Source organism: Oryza sativa, chromosome 7 (assembly GCF_034140825.1).
Source record: "Oryza sativa Japonica Group chromosome 7, ASM3414082v1".
NCBI lineage: Eukaryota > Viridiplantae > Streptophyta > Magnoliopsida > Poales > Poaceae > Oryza > Oryza sativa.
Genome location: NC_089041.1, coordinates 3,513,849 through 3,531,703, shown reverse-complemented (window position 1 = coordinate 3,531,703; position 17,855 = coordinate 3,513,849). Strand labels below are relative to the sequence as shown.

The window sequence follows — 17,855 nt, the reverse complement described above, 5'->3', positions numbered from 1 at the left end:
CCATAGTTCAAATAGATAGTAACCACGGAAACTCTCTGAAGAATATATTTTCAGGAGTGAAAACACAAAGCATTCTGTAGTAAAGATCCTTTTATTCTCAGCCAGCCGTATACAGTACAGGGCTATTTTTCTGGACAAGGATACACCCCCCATATTCTTACACTCAAAAGTATGTGATATATCTATACTTTGCTGCACACAGAGATCCAGATCACAATTCTTGTTACAAGCAAAAAACCACAACTCTGAACATCATTTAGAGTTTCAAAAAGATCAGGCTGCAGCAACATGAGTTTCTTCTTTTTCATTGTTCTTGCACTCCCTGCTCCCTTCCACTGTCTCAGCGGGCTTCTCCTCAATGGGCTTGTTGTGCTCGATGCCCTTTTCCAATGTCTGTGCAGGCTTCTCTTCAATGGCATTCTTGGACTTGCCTCCTTCCAGCTCCTCTTTCAGCTGCTCCTTCAGCTGCCTCAGGATGTCTTCCTTCTTAGCTTGAAGGTCTTGTATCTTGGTGTCAATCTTCTCCAGTTTCGCCTTAAGCTTCGCGGGATCATTCGTCTTCTCCTTGTCACCCTTGTCTTTCTTCTTCTTCTCTTTCTTCTTACCTTCTTCCTCCTCATCACCGTCCTTGTCTTTCTTCTTCTCTTTCTTGCCTTCTTTCTCATCGCCATCCTTGTCTTTCTTCTTTTCTTTCTTCTTACCTTCCTCCTCATCACCATCCTTTTTCTTCTTGCCTTCTTCCTTCTTATCACTCTTGTCTTTCTTCTTTTCTTTCATCTCCTTTTCTTTCTTCTTTCCCTCTTCATCCTCATCGTCATGTTCATCGTCCTTCTTGTCTGATTTTTTATTTTCCTTGTCTTTCTTTGAGTCCTTACTTTTTACCGCGGACTTTGCGCCATCATCTGAATCAAGCTTCACCTCTTCCTTGTCCACAATCTTGGCTTTGACTTCTATCTCAATCTCCTTCTTCTCATCCTCATCACCTGAAGACTTGTCCTTGCTCTTAATCTTGAGATGTATCTCCTCCTTGGACTTCTTCTCTTCCTCCATTGGCACCATCCCGACCGCGTCCACAGTTTCGCATTGTTTATCTTTCCCCATCTGGAATATGACCTGGGCTGTTCAAGTTCCTGCAATTACCACTTCTCAGTTCAGTCTCACTATCAAATGAATTTGCTAAGATACTCAACAAAGAGGACAATATGGCCTCGTACAAATCATAGTAACTAACTAGTGACATAAAACACCATCTGTTCATCACAGTGGTTTGTGCAGCAACATTCTGTTTGGAACTCTGGTTGTACCAAAACTTGACTTTCTCAAACATATTTTTAGTGCAACAGCTTTAAATTTTGTATGGATCACATAACAAGCTTGTGGAGAATAGTATTGTCATATGATCTAAAGAAAACTTTAGGTTGTCAGGCACTAAAAGCACTAAAATCTGTTTTTAACAAAGTTTGAGTTTGATAAGATCAGAGATCCAAACAACCCCATTAATAGAGTAGTAGTATCCTAATTTGGTGATTAATTCACACACCTAGTATTATACTCCCAGATAACCATAGATTGGCCTCATGTAGGGCACTAGGAGAGATAATAATCACACGAAAAGTAGGGAGAGATTTCCAAAAACCACAAGTGATGAATTCATCAGTGCATAATGAAGCCTCAGATCAGGCAAGAAAAGATCTCTACTGATGTCTACCCAGGGACGAAAGCTAGAAAGGCTCAGCTGCTGAAGAATGGAACTCGTAAACATGACCAAACTGTCTCCTGTTCTAAGACCACAAAAGCTTAACAACTAAGATGATGAACTAACTGATCTTCATCAAATCTCGAGATCAGCTCAAGCCAAGGCTAAAAATGGGTAACTACTAACTAGTGCAAGCTTAACTAAGGTGATGAACTAACTGATCTTCATCGAATCTCGCGATCAAGATTGAGATCAGCTCTGAAGCCAAGGCTGAAAAAAGTAACTAGAGCAAGTAGGGGGAGGAGGAGGCGGCAATGCCTCTCACTCGATCGGTGGTAGTCCTGACCTTGTCGGGTGACGGCGGCGGTCGGCGGAGATCTTGGTGGCCGTCGCGGCCGGCGAATCACGCGGCGGCGAGGCTCGAGAGGGTGGCGGTGCGACGAGCACGAGGTGGGTGTGGAACTGTGGATGCGGGTCGGGGAGATCGGGGATTTGAGGGCAGCGGGAGCGAGGCGAGGCGAGGCGGCTCTGCTTCGAGAAAAAGGAGGAGGAGGAGGAGGTGAAGTGGAGAAGGAAAAGAAGGGAGGAGAGACGAGTAGAGGGCGACGTGCGTGCAGCGTGGCCGACGGCCGACACGTGGGACGCGGAATGGGTAAGTCGTGCGAGCCTGGCTTGCAAACGAGGGAATTGTTTGTAAGGGTTGAGCGGTGGCAAGATAGAGATGTGGGCAGTGGTTTCTTTACTTATACTACTTAAAAAAAATATGTAGTGGTGATGATAAAGCCAATGTAGACGTACTGAGCCCACACCCGCGCCTCCCCTTCTCATGTCCACCTCCTCCACACTACCATCGCGCCGCGCCGCGCGACCCTCCAGATGCAGCATTGATGCGGGCCGATCCGGAATCAACGCAAAAAAAAAAAGCGCCTCCACACCATCGCCGCCCCAATCCACCCTCGCGCCTCCCCACATACCCACCAGCGCCTCCTCTCACGCCCGTACCCACGCCCTAAAAACGCCTCGCCCCCGCCGCCACGCCACGCCTGCCGCTGCCGCTCCGCCGCCCCTCTCACGCCTGCCGCCGCCGCTCCGCCGCCGCCCTTCGTGCCGCTCGGGAGGAGTTGCGACGGGGTCGAGCCCCTCATCGCCGACCACCTTTCTTCGCTCGCAGCCGCCGTCGTAGCGTGCGTCGTCGTCACCAGACACCTGCGATCATCATTCCCTCTGTGTCACCTCGCCGTCCGTCTGTACTACACCTCTGCCGCCGGGCAGCCGCCGTCGTAGCGTGCGTCGTCGTCACCAGCGATCACCATTCCCTCAGTGCCGCCTCGCCGTCCATCCGTACTCCACCTCTGCCGCTGGGACTCAGGGCCGAACAGATCTCCCCGGCCGCGGTCGCTCGTTCTTTTGCTGCAAAACTAAAATGGTCAGGATAACACCGATGCACTTTATTTTTTATGACCTATACTTGCCTGCTCTTTTCTGCTCATTGGGGATCAATAGGAAATGACTTTCAGACCGATACTAGCCTACTGTTTTAAGTCTCTGCATATGCTGAATCTGAAAGTACCAGCCTGCTCTTTTCTGCTCGTTGGGGATCAATAGGAAATGAATTTCAGACCGATACTAGCCTGCTGTTATAAGTCTCTGCATATGCTGAATCTGAAAGTACCACTTATAGTCATTATAGAACCAAACAGGTTGGAGCTTGCATGCTCAGTTGCGAACAGATGTATTTAGGTGCCAGTCTCTTCGGTTTGCCCATGGCTGCGATGCACAATAGCAGGGTTAATCTTGCTAAAATGTAATTTTCTTGAATTGTATATCCGTTCAGATTAATGAGCCGAGCAAATTTCTGTTGCAGATTTGGCCTGGTGAACCTAAAGCAGTTTTCTGATGCAGTGTTGCTGCAATCTGACACTAGGTGAGTTGTATCTGCTATTCCTTTTCCTGGCTATTTCCAAGTTGCAGTATTGCAAGATGATAACTTTGTTTTACCATGTTTTCTTTGCCACTTAACAACACCAGTCTGTTAATAGCAAGGTATTCTACACAATTTGGTCCAATATGGTTCTGTAGCCTTGCATATATATGAACGTTTCTATTCCACGCTGTGGTACTTGGACTTGGCTGGTAATAGTTTGGTATTTCGAGTTTAACCTGGCTCTGGTATTGTGGCACTTCGAATTTCAAGTTTCCAACCTATTTTTAACATAAATGGCTAGATGACACACTCAACCTGACTTTGAATTCTGTATGCTCCATTCAAAGTACATTTAAATGGCTGCTATTAAGATGTGGAGCAAAGTACCTGCTATAACTCAACCTGACTTTGAATTCTGTATGCTCCATTCAAAGTACATTTAAATGGTTGCTATTAAGATGTGGAGCAAAGTACCTGCTATAGATAGATTGTTACTGAAAACTCAAATCAGACCTTACATTATTTGAAGTGATTCATGCCATTGACAGCTAGATCAATTCCATGTTGAAATGTTAAATTTGTTTTGAAGCATCTTAAGAATTTACTTACCACCATAAAGTAGGCGTGATCCACGGAGACAGTAGCACTACCCATGCCTCGTCCCGTATCACAGCGAACAGCTGCTTCTATCCCTCACAATCTCATTCCCTGAATTGAAGGTACGGCCAATTTCTTCACTGCTCCCTTCTTAACTTTGCTATGGGATCTGTAGCTTTTAGTTTTTTCATAATGATTGGTTTCGAAAGCTAGATTCTGAAAAAGACTGAAATGAAAGAGTTTGTTGGGGGCACCGCACCATCAAGTACAACATCAGGTTTTAGTTTCATTAGCTTAGCTATGTGCATCTTATTTAGCCATATGCACAAATTCTGTGTACTAATTTCGACCATGTGTTCCTTTCTCAGACCCTCTTGCTGATATAACAAATACAAATGGTCTCGGTTTCACTAATAGACGGGGCAAGGGTAGAGCCAAGTCGTTATGTGTTGTTCGAAGAAACGACGAAGAGTGTCACGGCTCTAAAGAAAACTGTGACAACTCTGAACAGAACACTCCAATAGCTTCAAATGGTATGCTTCATCAGAATGTGTGTTTCCAAATTTAATTTGATATCCATCTGTATCAACCAACGCTGACTATATTCTTCTGATTTGGGCCATGAAGTGCATCCTATTGTCACGCCTAATAGTCAGTCATTTGCGGATGACCGCGATGCATCCTTCAGTACACCCAGCAATTTGCCTATGTGCACAGGTGCGCATGGAGATGTTACTAACCTTACCCATGCTGAAGTTGCAAGAAAGCGTGCTAGAAACTGGTACACATCATTGACCCAGGAGCAAAAGGATGAGAGGAACAAGAAGGACCATGAGAGAAGAAAACGGAAGAAGGAGGAAAGTCAAGTTTTAAAGTCTGCAACCAATAGTGGTGTAGGTAAGTACCCAAAAGGATCCAATATTTTGTTTTTACCATCCGCTTTAGCTTGAGTTGTAATATGTATCTGTACTAATAAAAAGTATCTTCGGTCGCTTTTTCGCCGTGTGAACAGCCCCACTTGGCAAGCTTTCCAATGTAAGTGCTGCTGATTTAATGACATGCCAATTGGAAGTGAACGATTCTTCTACGTTGAAGGTAAGACCAATTCATCTCGTTGTTACGTACACCTTGGATGAACAGTGTATTATTCGACATAATGGAAATTGATGGTTTCATGTTTTAATAGAACGAAGTGATGCTTCCCATCTTAATATCACACCCAGACGTCTCCCATTTACAATCATCAACAATGTAGCTCACTATGGTCCAAATGAAGTTCCAATGAGCTGCGTAATTCAAACAACCCAAAACAGAGACGTCAAGTTGCGTAATGCAACTCTTACACCGGAGCAGAAGCAAGCTAAGGTCGATCGACAGAGAACAAGACGTCAAGCACTAACCAATGAACAGAGACTAGAGATGAATGATCGCCGTAGGGTTGCAAGGCAAACTCTGCCGGATGTGGAAATACATGATATGAATGCTCGCCAGCGATCAAGACGACAAAGTGTTACTCCTGGAGAACGGTCTGCTCATCTGGCACGACGTAATGAACTGTATGCAGCTAGGCGTGACAAACCATGCACTCAATCGATTGCATTGGAGTGCCCTGAGGATTGTAGCTCGTCGTTGCTAAATCCAACGCCTTCCTTTGAAACAACCGGTGATGTGCCAGCTACATCGAGCCTGCAAACTGAACTTGCTGCAGATCATCTTGCACGATCGTCTAACTTTGATGATGGTATCATCTATATATGTTTTTATTTATACTCGCAATTTGTACCCTTCCTCATACTCACTTTATATTCAACTAAATTAGATATGGATTCCTTCATGGATGATGACACCGACGATGAACACTACATGTTTGCTGGGCTAGGTACTGTCGCCATCATACCTAAATCTCTCACTTTCACTTGTATGGATTTTTCAATCTATAACTCCTTTCCGCTATACCAGGCGATGATGAGGATGACGAGATGGTACAATCCGATGACGATGACACGCAAGCACCGAGCTCTTCAATTCCTGATCCGTTCGACTTTGTGTATAGCAACATCCCACAGAGCGAAAATGTTCTGAAACCTGAGCCTGACTGTAAACACTGTGGTGCCAAGAGGTTCCAGTACGAACCGCCGGGCTTCTGTTGTCGGGATGGCGAGATCAAGCTTGTAGAAAACGAAACACCACCTGAAATAGTTTCATTACGATGCCATATTTGTCTTTTCGATGCCATATTTTATCCCCCGTGATCAACAAAATTCCCCGTAGCAACGCACGGGCACCCTACTAGTTTTAAAAAGTAGGTGTGGAATATGGGTTGTGGTTTCTGAAAAAGCTTGTTTGGTTCAACAACTGTGGTTTTTGAAATAACTAGTCTCATTTACAAGTGGGCTCCACATGTCATACACACATTGAAAAAAAAAAGAAGAGGGAGAGATGGAGATGGCCATGGCCATCGACACGCCATCGCCGTCAGCCTCAGCGGTGGCAGCGCGAAGGCAGACGCGGGCAGGGAGGCGGCCGACAGTCGAGGAGGAGGAGGAGCGGCGGCGGCGGCTTGGCGAGGAGGAGGAGCGGCGTGCAATGGGAAGGGACGGGAAAAAAATAACGAACCGGTATGCATCATAACCAATGGCAGGTAGGTAAATATTTGACCCAAAAACAACTGAAAGCAGGGAGTGGAGGTGCTTTCAGCTTGTACTAGAACAAAAGCAGTTTTTGGGTAGAAGCAGTTATGGCTTTTGAGCCCTTTAATTAGCTTTTGGCTTTCTGCAAAAGCAAAAGCAGGGTCAAAAGCCCAACCAAAGGCACGGCTCTTGTTTGAGAAAAAGGAGAAAAGAGAAGATTGGGAAGAAACGTAAAATGAGGTGAGTCATTAGCATATGATTAATTAAGTATTAATTTTTTTAAACTTCAAAAATTGATTAATATGATTTTTTTAACAATTTATATATATATTTTTTAAAAAAACACCGTTTAACAGTTTAGGAAGCGTGCGCGCAGAGAACGAGAGAAATCTCCTCTTTCTCTCAATGGCTCAAACGCAGCATGCCCTTTCTAAACTCCAACTTTCCTGTTTTCCGTTAGCACATTTTCCAAAGTGTTAAACAGCGTATTTTTTGCAAAAGCTTTTTATATAAAACCTTTTTAAAATATTCAAATGAACTTACTCACTCCGTCCCAAAAAAAAAACCCAACCTATGACCCCTCCTAGAAGGATGAATCTGGTCACAATAATTAATTAATTATGTGTTAATTGCTTGCTCTGTTTTTCATGCTGCTAAAAAGCTCAATTATTATGTTTTATCGAACGCAGCCTTACTAGAATAGTTTATAGTTGTAGTGGAAAACTGGAAATGATAATTTTATAGGCAATGTCAGCATTTTGAAATTGTTGTAATGAAAAATAATACTAATAACTTGATGCATGAGATGACACAGAATAGTTTGTGTTGGAAACGATCTGAGACATCGAGGCTCCATCGTTTGGTTTTTTCCCTAATAAACCAGTACGTTTATTAGAGAATAAAAATAAATTTATAGGTAAAACTTTTATATATATCTATATTCTTGGTGACTTAAAAGCCAATATAAAAAAGAAACTACGTTGAAAATATCTTAAAATTAAGTTTGAAAATTTAAAATTTGGTTTTTTCTTTGGTTTATTATGCCATCCGAAGGAAGCCCCAATATTTTCGTGCTGTAAGCATGTGAATAATAAGGGGGAGAAAATAACGTGAAGCATAAGTGCATCATTGACGTCAGTGCTATATGTAATACTTTACAAAATACGGACTAATATAAGGGATTTTGACATTTTACTTGCACTGTTTGACCACTCGTCTTATTAAAAAAAATTGTGCAAATATAAAAAATGAAAAATTGTGCTTAAAGTACTTTGGATAATAAAGTAAGTTCAAAAAATAAATAATAATTCTAAAAATTTTTAAATAAGACGAATGATCAAACACAAGCAAAATGTCAAAATCCTTTATATTAGGGGGCGGATGGAGTAATATTTGAGGAGTCCATATAATGGACAAGTCAGAACTTAAATGACGCTTCAAAATGACCGTTCCTACCAAAACGATCTCACGTAATACAAATATTGCATAAAGCTTCATCTTTCTAGATGTACAAAGGATCACATCACTAAGGATCGACAAAAATTAAATTCTTGTTGTCGTAGCGATGAACTCGTGAGGGAAACACAGCAAGCATAACATGTACTTTCTCCGTTTCACAAGTTATTCTAACATTTCCTACGTTTATATTGATGTTAATGAATCTAGACATATATATATGTCTAGATTCATTAACATCAATATGAATATGAAAAATGTTAAAATGACTTACATTGTGAAACGGAGGGAGTACAAAGGATCATATCACCAAGGATCGACAAAATTAAATTCTTGTTGTCGTAACAATGAACTCGTGTGGAAAACACAGCAAACATAACCACTTTCATCGTACCTTGAAAACATGGTCTGGCATTTACTGTGGTCTGCCATGAACAAGGTTTTTACTGTGGATTCTCTGGCATTTCCACAAAGTTCGATACTTCCATTAAGCTAGGGTGTGTTTAGTTCCACGCTAAAATTAAAAGTTTGAAGAAAAAGGTTAAAGGTTTATGTGTGTAGAAAAGTTTTGATGTGATGAAAGAATTGGAAGTTTGAAGAAAAAGTTGGAACTAAACTAGGCCTGAACAAAATATTAGTACACTATCTAACTACAAGGCCACATAAATGAGCCAATCATTCAAGGACCAAGCGTACATGGCATATTGTTATCTAAATTACATCTCCAGCAGCACAAATAACTGTTAAGCTTCTAAATTGTCTGAGTCTGAAATAAAGGCCTACAGAGAAAAGAAAAATCTGAAGATTACTCTTCCCTTGCACAATGTTGTCCTTGAGTTGACCAGCATTTTCCACAGTTTCACTAGCCTATCCTACAGTCACAAGAAAAACAGTATTATCAGTCATCGAATTGTTTTATTGAACATAAATACCATACTTCCGAGCTCAAACCATACAGAATAGGCGCGGAAGGAAATAAGCTGTCGTAGCTACATGACACAGATCAAGTTTAGGCATTTCAACTGACTACTCAACTTTCAGTCATAACAATCTTACTGTAAACCTTGTGCTTATTGTTGATAAAATCCCAGAGAAATCCTGACTGACTGGCCAACCACATTCCCTCACCACATACAAACACAAAACAGGAGAGGGAGGGATGGAGAAAATAAAAGGAAAAACAAAAAGGATTCCTCCACTCATTTTTTTTCAACAAATCACAATTCGTACCAAAGAGGAACAATTCAGCTCTCGTGCAAAAGCACATTGAGAGACTCAACCATCTTTCCTGTATAAAGGAAAAGAGGATATTCATAATCTAGATTATAAAACAGCTGTAATTCCATTTGAAATATATCTATACTCCTCTAAAAGATAATAGTGGTAGGGGTGAGTGGTGAATGCCACCATTGACCATCCCCACCAACTCCCTACTTTTTTGACGGTGAAAAAAATAAAAGTGTGGGCCAAAGGGCCCACCTGTCCGCTCAAAGGTATATGGAGAATTTAAGAGATATGTAAGTAATAGCAAAATGGGTTGATGATGTTTTTTTTAAAAAAAAATTACGTTGCAACGCATGGGGAATATGCTAGTCAAACTGAAACAAAATTTTGTTCGCCTAGACAGAAAACAACTCGCAAGGCAAAATATCACTGCACAGAGAACTAATAACTTCATAAGAGATATGAACGATTGTAAGGGAAGTGCATACTTTCTCTTTCTACCACCCTGTCCACCCATGACATTTCTCATGTCGTTCTTTGGGATATTGGTGCCAGGAGTTCCTGCAAACTGCATAGGAGACATGGCAGATGCACCAGCTGCTGACATAGGTAGCAAAGCTGATGGGGGTGCAGCAACAGGTGGAACCACAGTCGACGGCACTGATGCTGATGGGGGCACCGCTGCTGGTGCAGGTGCTGGCGTGGGAGTTGGTTCAGGAGGAGGGCGGGGTAAGATGTGCTTTAGCCTATTGTTCCTATAGTTTTTCCAGAAGAAATATTGCTGCCTATGAGCAACTTCCTGCGAATAATTTGATGGAAGGAATTAATTTGTAATACCAATGCTAATTAAGCACAACAGACAAAACAAAAATATGAATATGTGGTACAACATGAACAAGCTTGATATCCTTGCAATTTTGAGTTGCGCCCTAACTAATTCATAAACAAATAAAGATGTCCATTCATAAGTCTGTAAGAACATCCATAGTAAAGTTTTAGCTCATCCCTATTCAATAACAATCTACAGTTAATACACTCCAGATAGACAATTAATAAAATGGGAATTTGAAAGGATGTTATAGAACAGTACTATAAAAAGGTTGACAAATGGTGCATGTGTAATTCTAGGAAAAAGGGATTCAAAGGATCACCTTGCTTGCTGGATGTGCCATTGCATTCCGGAAATTCGCATTTTGGAGGAGCTCAAGAAAGAAAAGGCAGTGTGGATACCTGCATCATCAGCAACCACTATGAACAAAGGTATTTCGTCACAGCAGGCACCTACTTGCAGATAAATCTAAATTATAGGGCCACACACATTATGTACTTGATGTACTCCGGACGCTGCCAATACTTGAGATACTTGAGATAACCGATAAACGCCTCATCCTCAAAGTATCTGTTCTGCGCTAGATCTGTTTCAACATAAGAAAAATTAACAAAGCCAGTATTCCATTTTGGTACTCATCTTAAAAGTTTGAACCTACTGACAATATCAGAAGCATTGGGAGTAATGGAGCATAAGAAAAAGATAATCCAGGCATACATATCTTCCTACCGACCAGCACACACTCCAATTACACGTCCTATCTGCGATACTAACAAGCTAATTACTTTAGGCAGGCTATCACACTTGCTGACCAACGCAATTGAATCGCATGTTGCTTGTCTCTTCTTAAGAACATCAAGTCAAAATTAAACCTGCCGTAGTTGTTCTAAAAATAAAACATGATGGTTGCATTACCAACACCACAATCCAGATTGGTTACGAAGAAACGAAGTTAGCTATGTGCTATCACCCAAAATTTGTTTCAGAAACCTAATAAAATGACCCGAGGTGAAATCCAAACCAAGTGAAACGAGAATTACAGTGGATGTAGGTAGGGTTGGCGAGGCACTGGATGAACTCGAGCTCCAACAAGAACCGCTGCCTCGCGTCGTTGGGGTCAGGCGGCGCGGGCCTTGCCTCCGCCTCCTCCATCAGGCGGTCGAAGCAGTTTGCTAGCAGCGCTGCTCCGGCTGCGTGCGCTCGGACGGGAAGGGGAAGCGAGCGCCGCTCCCCTCGTGCCCCTGCCTCTCCCTTGGACGAAGCCTAGAGCAAAGGGCAGCAGCAGCGGGGATGGCGGCGGCGCAGCCACCAGATCCGGCTCCCGCCTGAGCCCCGCCGGCGCGGATGGGACGCCCACGAGAGGAATTCCGCCGGACCTGGCGCCGACGAGTCCGCGCTCACAACGCCCGAGCCGCACCGTCGACGGCGGCTTGGTGAGATCAACCGGCCAACGTGTGCGTGTGCACGCGATTTTCTTCTCTAGGGGTACAATGGTCTTTCGGTGTGTTTTTTTTAATCATTTTTTGTTTTTTTTTCCGCTTACAACGCACAAACACCACCGCAGTCTACACACACAACATCGCACTTATACCCTCATATATATATATATATATATATATATATATATATATGCTCCCTAACATATCCTATCTTACTATAAAGTTATCCCCCACTAACTCCTTAAGCTTAACATGTAAAGATGACACATCATCATCCACTAATTATCAAGATGCCACATCATCATCCACTAACAATCATCACATTTAAACATCATGCAAACACGCTATATCTTTATAGTTTTTATAATTTAAGAGCTTTTCAAATACAAACATGTTAAATTAAATTATCATCTAACATAATTCACATAATGTTTCAATGTATATCTTTATTACGTTTTATGATAGCCTATATACTTATATAGTTCATCCTCACTTAGTTAGTGCTTAAATGATTAATCTATGGTCCAAATTATCTTTCTCCTTTTTCCTCTAATTAAGTCATATCACATCAATTGTTTTTACCCTTTAGATGATTAATCTATGGTCCAAACTATCTCCCTACTTTTTTTCTTCCATAAAGTCATACCATCTTACTTTTTTACATTGGAATCACCATTCTACATACTATTTAAATTTAAATTATCATAAACCATATTAATTTACTTAATTTAATGTTATCTAGCTATCTTACACGTTATTTTTTTTATTGTTATCATACTAAATTCCTGCAGCAATGCGCGGGGTTTCACCTAGTATCATAAATGACGGAGGGCATGTTTGGATTAGTACCAATTTATGCTATGCCAATATTTTGGTAGTTTCGAATAGTACTTTAATAGCATTTGGATTGTGACCAATTTTTGCCTCGCTAGTAATAAATCTACTATATCAAATTTAATAGTGTCAAAACTTGCCTAAGTTTTAGCACTACAAACATTTTGGTAAGGCCTCAAACCAAATCAGCCCGGAAATCAGCTGCATGTCTCTGAGCTTACTAAAATCCAGTCAAATACGCACCTATACATGTATGTAGTATTCGTGAGCACTAGCATTTGAATCCCGCTAGATGGAGTCATGCACGCACGAGGCCACGACCCTACCACCCCATCACTCCATTTTTGCCTTTTCTTTCTAATTCTTCAACTCAATGCATAGAGAATGAAAGAAATATTATTATTATTATTACCTTTTTTAAAATTTTATAAAAAATCTTTTTAAAACTTATTTCCAAAATCTGAACCATTTGGTCACGACAACCGTGCGGATTTGTCAGATTGTTTTGTTATCAAGTTTGGTTTATTGAAATATAAATAAAAACTATCGCCAACTCCTGAATCTTTTTTCCAGTTCTGATAAGACCTTGATAGCAGAAGATCTTTGTGAAGATGCGTCAACATGATCTGAGCAGACTGTTTACAATTGATGGACCTTGATATAGTTTTCTATTACTTCTTTGATGTAAATTTCTCAAAACTGTGGTCCCGTCAGATTCATAGTTTACCGAGAAAAACGATGATCAAGTGTTAATGAGAAATAGATCTAATCTTTTTATTTAATTTATATCTGAGTGGAACTGTTCTAACAATGAGTCTCCTTGATAATCTGTACTCCATATAATCATTTGCTTAATCTGCAATACACGTTGCCACTTGCAAAGCAGCAGCACAGTATATGTTGTTATGTACTTTTGGTTTCTCCTGTAACGATTGAGTGGTGGAGTTATTGTAGGTTTGGCACAAAATGGTGCCAGATGCTGAAAAATTAGCAATAAGTGGGAAACATGCTTCATAATGAGATGAGACCATTTCGCTCTGATTATGCAAAGCATGATATGAGTCATGCGGCATTGACAATGAATTCTCTCTTTGCAATATTTTATTACCTTCATTCAATGTACCAATACTACACGATGGCCTGATAGCCTGTCGATATATGAGGATGCTGTTGATGAAGCGTAAAGTGAATAAGTCTGTTATACCTTTTTATGCATTCTAAAGGTAAGTACAGTTATACATATTTTGCCAATGTTGGTTAGTATGCACCATTTTAAGTAAAGATTGCATTTTAAAAATAACTTCTCAATATCACCGTAGCTTCAGCCACATGCATGTTACATCTATCTAATTCGATTCAGTTTGCTATATTTTCAAAGAGGGGAAGTAGAAGATAACCGGATTGAGATTCAGTTTTGGTCGACATTTTTCTTCCTCCTCATCAAGTGTATTATCGAAATTTGTAGATATGCGAAGAAACTTTTTTTTATGTGGTTAGTACATTTACACTCTCTAAGAGTGATTTTCTAATACATTATTAGAAGCACCACGATAGAACCTATTATCCTCTAGGTCCCTGCTGAGTGCTGACTGATTACGGATTAGTTGTATCAATACAATGGCTGGGGAGAGGCTAGGGTCAAATGTCATTCAGATTCGAAGTAATTTACCATAAATTCGGCATCGTGTTCAAACCTATGAACAAATTTACCCCAATTTCATAAAATTTTCATTTCCCAACCGGAATCAATTTCCTAGTCAACATGCCTGAATTCTGGTTCTCATAGTGGTAAATCATGCAGCAATTACAACCATTTGTATATCGTAAATCATGCAGCAATTACAACCATTTGTATATCCTCCATGTGCAAACACATTCATCCTTTCCATTAAAAATGAATCAATTTCATTACAAGGGAACACACGATGTTACAATGATATAGTAACATTAGCTTTCAAAATTTTGGAATTTGGATCATAGATCCTTCTTCCTGCCTACTGATCTAGAATGGGAGTTCAACATCCATTGCTTGTAATTGGTGTACAATGTTAAAATGACAAATTGGGAAAAGCAAATGAACATCATCAATGCATCAAAGAGGAAAGGGTACCTCTTTGGAGGTTCTATTTGCAGGTATAGAACTTGAAGTAAGAGCGAGCATAACAATGCCAGACTTAGAACTGCCTTGGCTCCAGATGGAATGCTCATCCCCTTTTTGGAGCTTCCACCAGGAGAGTAGTAAATAAGAACGAAGAGACCAAGAACAGCTATATATTGTAGAAGAAGGTGATCACGGCAGATAAGTGGGTACATTGAGAAAAGGCCAAAGTACATGAGCCATCCATACAAGTGAGGTTCTTGTAGTGCTAAGAGGCTTGCAGGCAAAAGAGGAAGCAAAATTGATTTCTCGTGCACTGCAAACAGGTAACCAAATGAGATTAATGAAACATTATATATCTTCAGTAAATCAGAACCTATGAACTTAGTGAGGTTTAACATACCTTGGTATGAGAATAGATAGAACGAAATTGAGCTGTTCAACAAAGAATAGAGAAAGCCAAGATTACTTGGTGATCTGATTTGCTGAACCAATGAAGGCAGGAAAGCCAAGATGGTAGCAGAGAGACTCATGAGTTTCAGCGGTTTTATTGCAAACAATCTCTTCCACTTAATAAGGACTGAAGTGCTACACCAAAAATTGGCAACATAATCCTCATATATACCTCGCTCAAATGGAGCTAATCGAGAGATCACCTAACAAGATATAAGTAATAAGATTAATATTGCTTGACAACCTTACAAAAAAAAGTTGCATGTGAAGGATTAGTGGTAGATCAAGAAAATGCTACATATTACACTAAATTTTATACGCTACAGAATATGGCTTGCTTGTAAAAAATGTAACTGGGACGGTACATATACCATTTACCTGCATAGCAGCCTCATAAGAATGCAAAAATGGCCACCAAACAAAAGCAAAGGTTCCCAGTACAACAAAACCAAATTTCATGACCTCAACAATTGGATACTTCCGCTTGATACATTTCCCCAAAAGATGTCCGAAAAAAGCCGGTGCAAAGTAAAGGCTCATCTGCAACATACAACATATTTATAAGAACCTAATACTGTCTCTTGGATTATGCAAAATGGTACAGATTAGTAGTAATGAAGTATCACAGACATTGTAGTAGATTGTAGTTCATTTATAGGATTGGTAACTGTCTAATTGAGCATTCATATGTTACTCGATTTGCCGACAATGTGGCACCTTGCACATCCATCTCTCTAGCAATTAGCAACCCATTCTACTTCTACCTCAAGCTAGTTGGTGATCCATTCAATATGTATAAAATGTTGAGAGTTAACACTGCTATTGCAACAACCTACATATGTGACTCTGCCTCATGATTGTTTATTGCTATATTGCATTATTTCAGGAGTTACATTACAACCTAGCGCAGCATTATGTACCTTTCATTTTTCTGATCACTAAGTACCCAGGAATCGTTGGTACCACATTGTAGAAAGGATCAGTTTACTGTTAATACAATTTCCAGAGGGATGATGTGCACTGCAATTGGCATTTACAGTGAACGTTCTTACAGGAAGTTTGTGTGGATATGAAAACACAGAATTATGTAGGGAATGCAGGTTTTACACATTTGGCCACGCCACATAAGAATCATATAATAATTCTCCAGACAAGAGGGAAACCTGTTTGTGGTTGATTGAAAGACTGAAGAGAGCAGCAGCAACAAGCTCGTTCCCAGACAGAACACCCGCAATCGCTCCAAGCGTCAATCCAAGGCTGATGCAATTATACTGAAACATAGTAACTACTTATCAACAAATGAAAAAAAAAATGTCATACAGCCCACTCCAATTCACACAGGTGTTCCTTGTCAGTATTATTCCAACCTGAAAATGGCCATGATCAATCAACACTAAACATGGGTTAATCAGGCAACTGGCAAGCAACCACGTCCAACCCGCCATTCTCTCCTCCCCAGTTCCGCCAACTCCACACTTAAAGTACACCCAGACGAACCACAGCGCCGCTGGGAAGAACACCATCAGATCGGACGACAGCACCGTCCAGCGCATCAGCAGCTTCCTGAAGGAAACAGACACCGAAAAGGCATCAATAGTGCATCAAAACGAACAATTTCACAACTCTATTTGGGAAGCTTCTAGCAGCTGCAGCTTCTCCCAAAATCATAAGCTCCTTCAAACAATCCAGTTTTTCGTTCAGATAATTATAGTTGTAGAATCCAGAAAATAAACTAAAAATCAGAAGCTGGAACCTTAGCTTTTTCAGATTCTCGGAAGCTAGCTACCAGCCAGCTGATTCTCAAAATTAAGTTCCCAGAACAGGCCCTACACAAACAAGCAGTAAAGACAGTAAAATTGGAGGAAACTTACGATTCAGGGGACTCGAAGCCGCGGGAGGAGCGGAGGGCGACGGCGTCGGGGAGCGACGCGTTGAGCAGGAGGCCGTGGAGGCGGCTCTGGTAGGCCGAGAGGGGCGGGTAGTCGAGGCCCCAGTAGGCGAGGTCGTTGGCGGAGGTGTTGCGGTACCAGTCGGAGGAGGGGAGGTGGAGGGTGAGCTCCATCCAGTGCCGCTGGGCCTCGTAGTCGCCGAACTTGGGCGCCACGCCCTGGCCGGAGTAGGGCCCGACGGAGACGAGCACGCGGAGGAGGAGCGCGGCGAAGGAGATGAGGAGCGCGGTGGAGATCGGCGGCGCCGGCGGGTGGTGCCATGGGAGGTGCGCTGGCGGATCTGGGGCGGAGCTCCTCGGCTTCTTCGTCTTCGCCATTGGTTCCCCCTGATTGTTAGCAAAATCTCCACGCGCGACGGAGGCGGAGGTGTACCGGCTGATCCGACACCCCCCAAGCCTCCCCGCCGACGAGTCCTCGCACGCAGCCCGGGCACTCGCCGCCGCCGCCACCGCGCGAACGCTCGCGTCCACCGCCTGCCGAGCTGCGCAGCCACCAGATCTGGGTTCCACCGGAGCCCCGCCGGCGCCGGATAGGGCGTCCTTCTCGAGAGCAACTGCCGCCGGATCTGGCGCCGACGACGGCGAGTCCTCCTGCACCAAATTCCTCCTACGCCGCTTCAACCGAGCCGCGCGCCGAAGCATTGGTGCATAGCTGGCCGAATGGGCCGGCCCGGGCACGTCCTTACTGTAGCCGGCCCAGGCACGGCACGGCACACCGGCCTTGATTT

At 42.1% G+C, this 17,855-nt stretch overlaps 4 protein-coding genes across 11 annotated transcripts; 1 reads left to right on the top strand and 3 right to left on the bottom strand.

Moving 5' to 3' along the window:
• Window positions 1-72: 72 nt before the first annotated feature.
• LOC4342478 (protein PXR1) lies at window positions 73-2,231 on the bottom strand. The gene is made up of 2 exons (XM_015791192.3): window positions 2,043-2,231; window positions 73-1,130 (listed from the first exon to the last, which is right to left on the bottom strand). The coding sequence occupies exon 2, from the start codon at window positions 1,099-1,101 to the stop codon at window positions 274-276; it is 828 nt and encodes a 275-aa protein (XP_015646678.1). The 5' UTR covers window positions 1,102-1,130; window positions 2,043-2,231; the 3' UTR covers window positions 73-273.
• Window positions 2,232-2,643: 412 nt separating this feature from the next.
• Window positions 2,644-6,605, top strand: LOC4342477 (uncharacterized). 8 transcript variants are annotated; one of them, XM_015791198.3, is made up of 10 exons: window positions 2,644-3,122; window positions 3,561-3,620; window positions 4,243-4,339; window positions 4,431-4,494; window positions 4,586-4,750; window positions 4,845-5,114; window positions 5,230-5,312; window positions 5,404-5,958; window positions 6,037-6,096; window positions 6,177-6,432. In XM_015791198.3, the coding sequence occupies exons 4-8, from the start codon at window positions 4,449-4,451 to the stop codon at window positions 5,470-5,472; spliced, it is 633 nt and encodes a 210-aa protein (XP_015646684.1). In that variant the 5' UTR covers window positions 2,644-3,122; window positions 3,561-3,620; window positions 4,243-4,339; window positions 4,431-4,448; the 3' UTR covers window positions 5,473-5,958; window positions 6,037-6,096; window positions 6,177-6,432. The 8 variants fall into 8 exon arrangements, with proteins under 8 accessions (XP_015646684.1, XP_015646685.1, XP_066168727.1 ...); XM_015791199.3 differs by having other exon boundaries at window positions 4,240-4,339; XM_066312630.1 differs by having other exon boundaries at window positions 4,210-4,339.
• Window positions 6,606-8,949: 2,344 nt separating this feature from the next.
• LOC4342476 (mediator of RNA polymerase II transcription subunit 31) lies at window positions 8,950-11,804 on the bottom strand. The gene is made up of 5 exons (XM_015789543.3): window positions 11,396-11,804; window positions 10,845-10,941; window positions 10,678-10,756; window positions 10,015-10,325; window positions 8,950-9,174 (listed from the first exon to the last, which is right to left on the bottom strand). Exons 1-5 carry the CDS (start codon window positions 11,505-11,507, stop codon window positions 9,165-9,167), a joined length of 609 nt encoding a protein of 202 aa, XP_015645029.1. The 5' UTR covers window positions 11,508-11,804; the 3' UTR covers window positions 8,950-9,164.
• Window positions 11,805-14,482: 2,678 nt separating this feature from the next.
• On the bottom strand, window positions 14,483-17,746 carry LOC4342475 (probable dolichyl pyrophosphate Man9GlcNAc2 alpha-1,3-glucosyltransferase). The gene is made up of 6 exons (XM_015789488.3): window positions 17,051-17,746; window positions 16,547-16,742; window positions 16,343-16,450; window positions 15,558-15,719; window positions 15,130-15,382; window positions 14,483-15,042 (listed from the first exon to the last, which is right to left on the bottom strand). The coding sequence occupies exons 1-6, from the start codon at window positions 17,443-17,445 to the stop codon at window positions 14,603-14,605; spliced, it is 1,554 nt and encodes a 517-aa protein (XP_015644974.2). The 5' UTR covers window positions 17,446-17,746; the 3' UTR covers window positions 14,483-14,602.
• Window positions 17,747-17,855: the final 109 nt, after the last annotated feature.

What these genes read in the sequence shown, in the direction of transcription:
- LOC4342477 (XM_015791195.3), top strand. Translation starts at nt 5,276, where the DNA reads ATGCCAATTGGAAGTGAACGATTCTTCTACGTTGAAG. An exon ending in ACGATTCTTCTACGTTGAAG is followed by an intron (nt 5,313 to 5,403) that starts GTAAGACCAATT and finishes ATGTTTTAATAG; the next exon opens with AACGAAGTGATGCTTCCCAT. An exon ending in CTACATGTTTGCTGGGCTAG is followed by an intron (nt 6,097 to 6,176) that starts GTACTGTCGCCA and finishes CCGCTATACCAG; the next exon opens with GCGATGATGAGGATGACGAG.
- LOC4342478 (XM_015791192.3), bottom strand. Translation starts at nt 1,101, where the DNA reads ATGGGGAAAGATAAACAATGCGAAACTGTGGACGCGGTCGGGATGGTG.
- LOC4342476 (XM_015789543.3), bottom strand. Translation starts at nt 11,507, where the DNA reads ATGGAGGAGGCGGAGGCAAGGCCCGCGCCGCCTGACCCCAACGACGCG. An exon ending in GAGTACATCAAGTACATAAT is followed by an intron (nt 10,757 to 10,844) that starts GTGTGTGGCCCT and finishes CTGATGATGCAG; the next exon opens with GTATCCACACTGCCTTTTCT. An exon ending in TGGCACATCCAGCAAGCAAG is followed by an intron (nt 10,326 to 10,677) that starts GTGATCCTTTGA and finishes AATTATTCGCAG; the next exon opens with GAAGTTGCTCATAGGCAGCA.
- LOC4342475 (XM_015789488.3), bottom strand. Translation starts at nt 17,445, where the DNA reads ATGGCGAAGACGAAGAAGCCGAGGAGCTCCGCCCCAGATCCGCCAGCG. An exon ending in GGCTTCGAGTCCCCTGAATC is followed by an intron (nt 16,743 to 17,050) that starts GTAAGTTTCCTC and finishes TGTTTCCTTCAG; the next exon opens with GAAGCTGCTGATGCGCTGGA. An exon ending in CTTATGAGGCTGCTATGCAG is followed by an intron (nt 15,383 to 15,557) that starts GTAAATGGTATA and finishes ATATCTTGTTAG; the next exon opens with GTGATCTCTCGATTAGCTCC.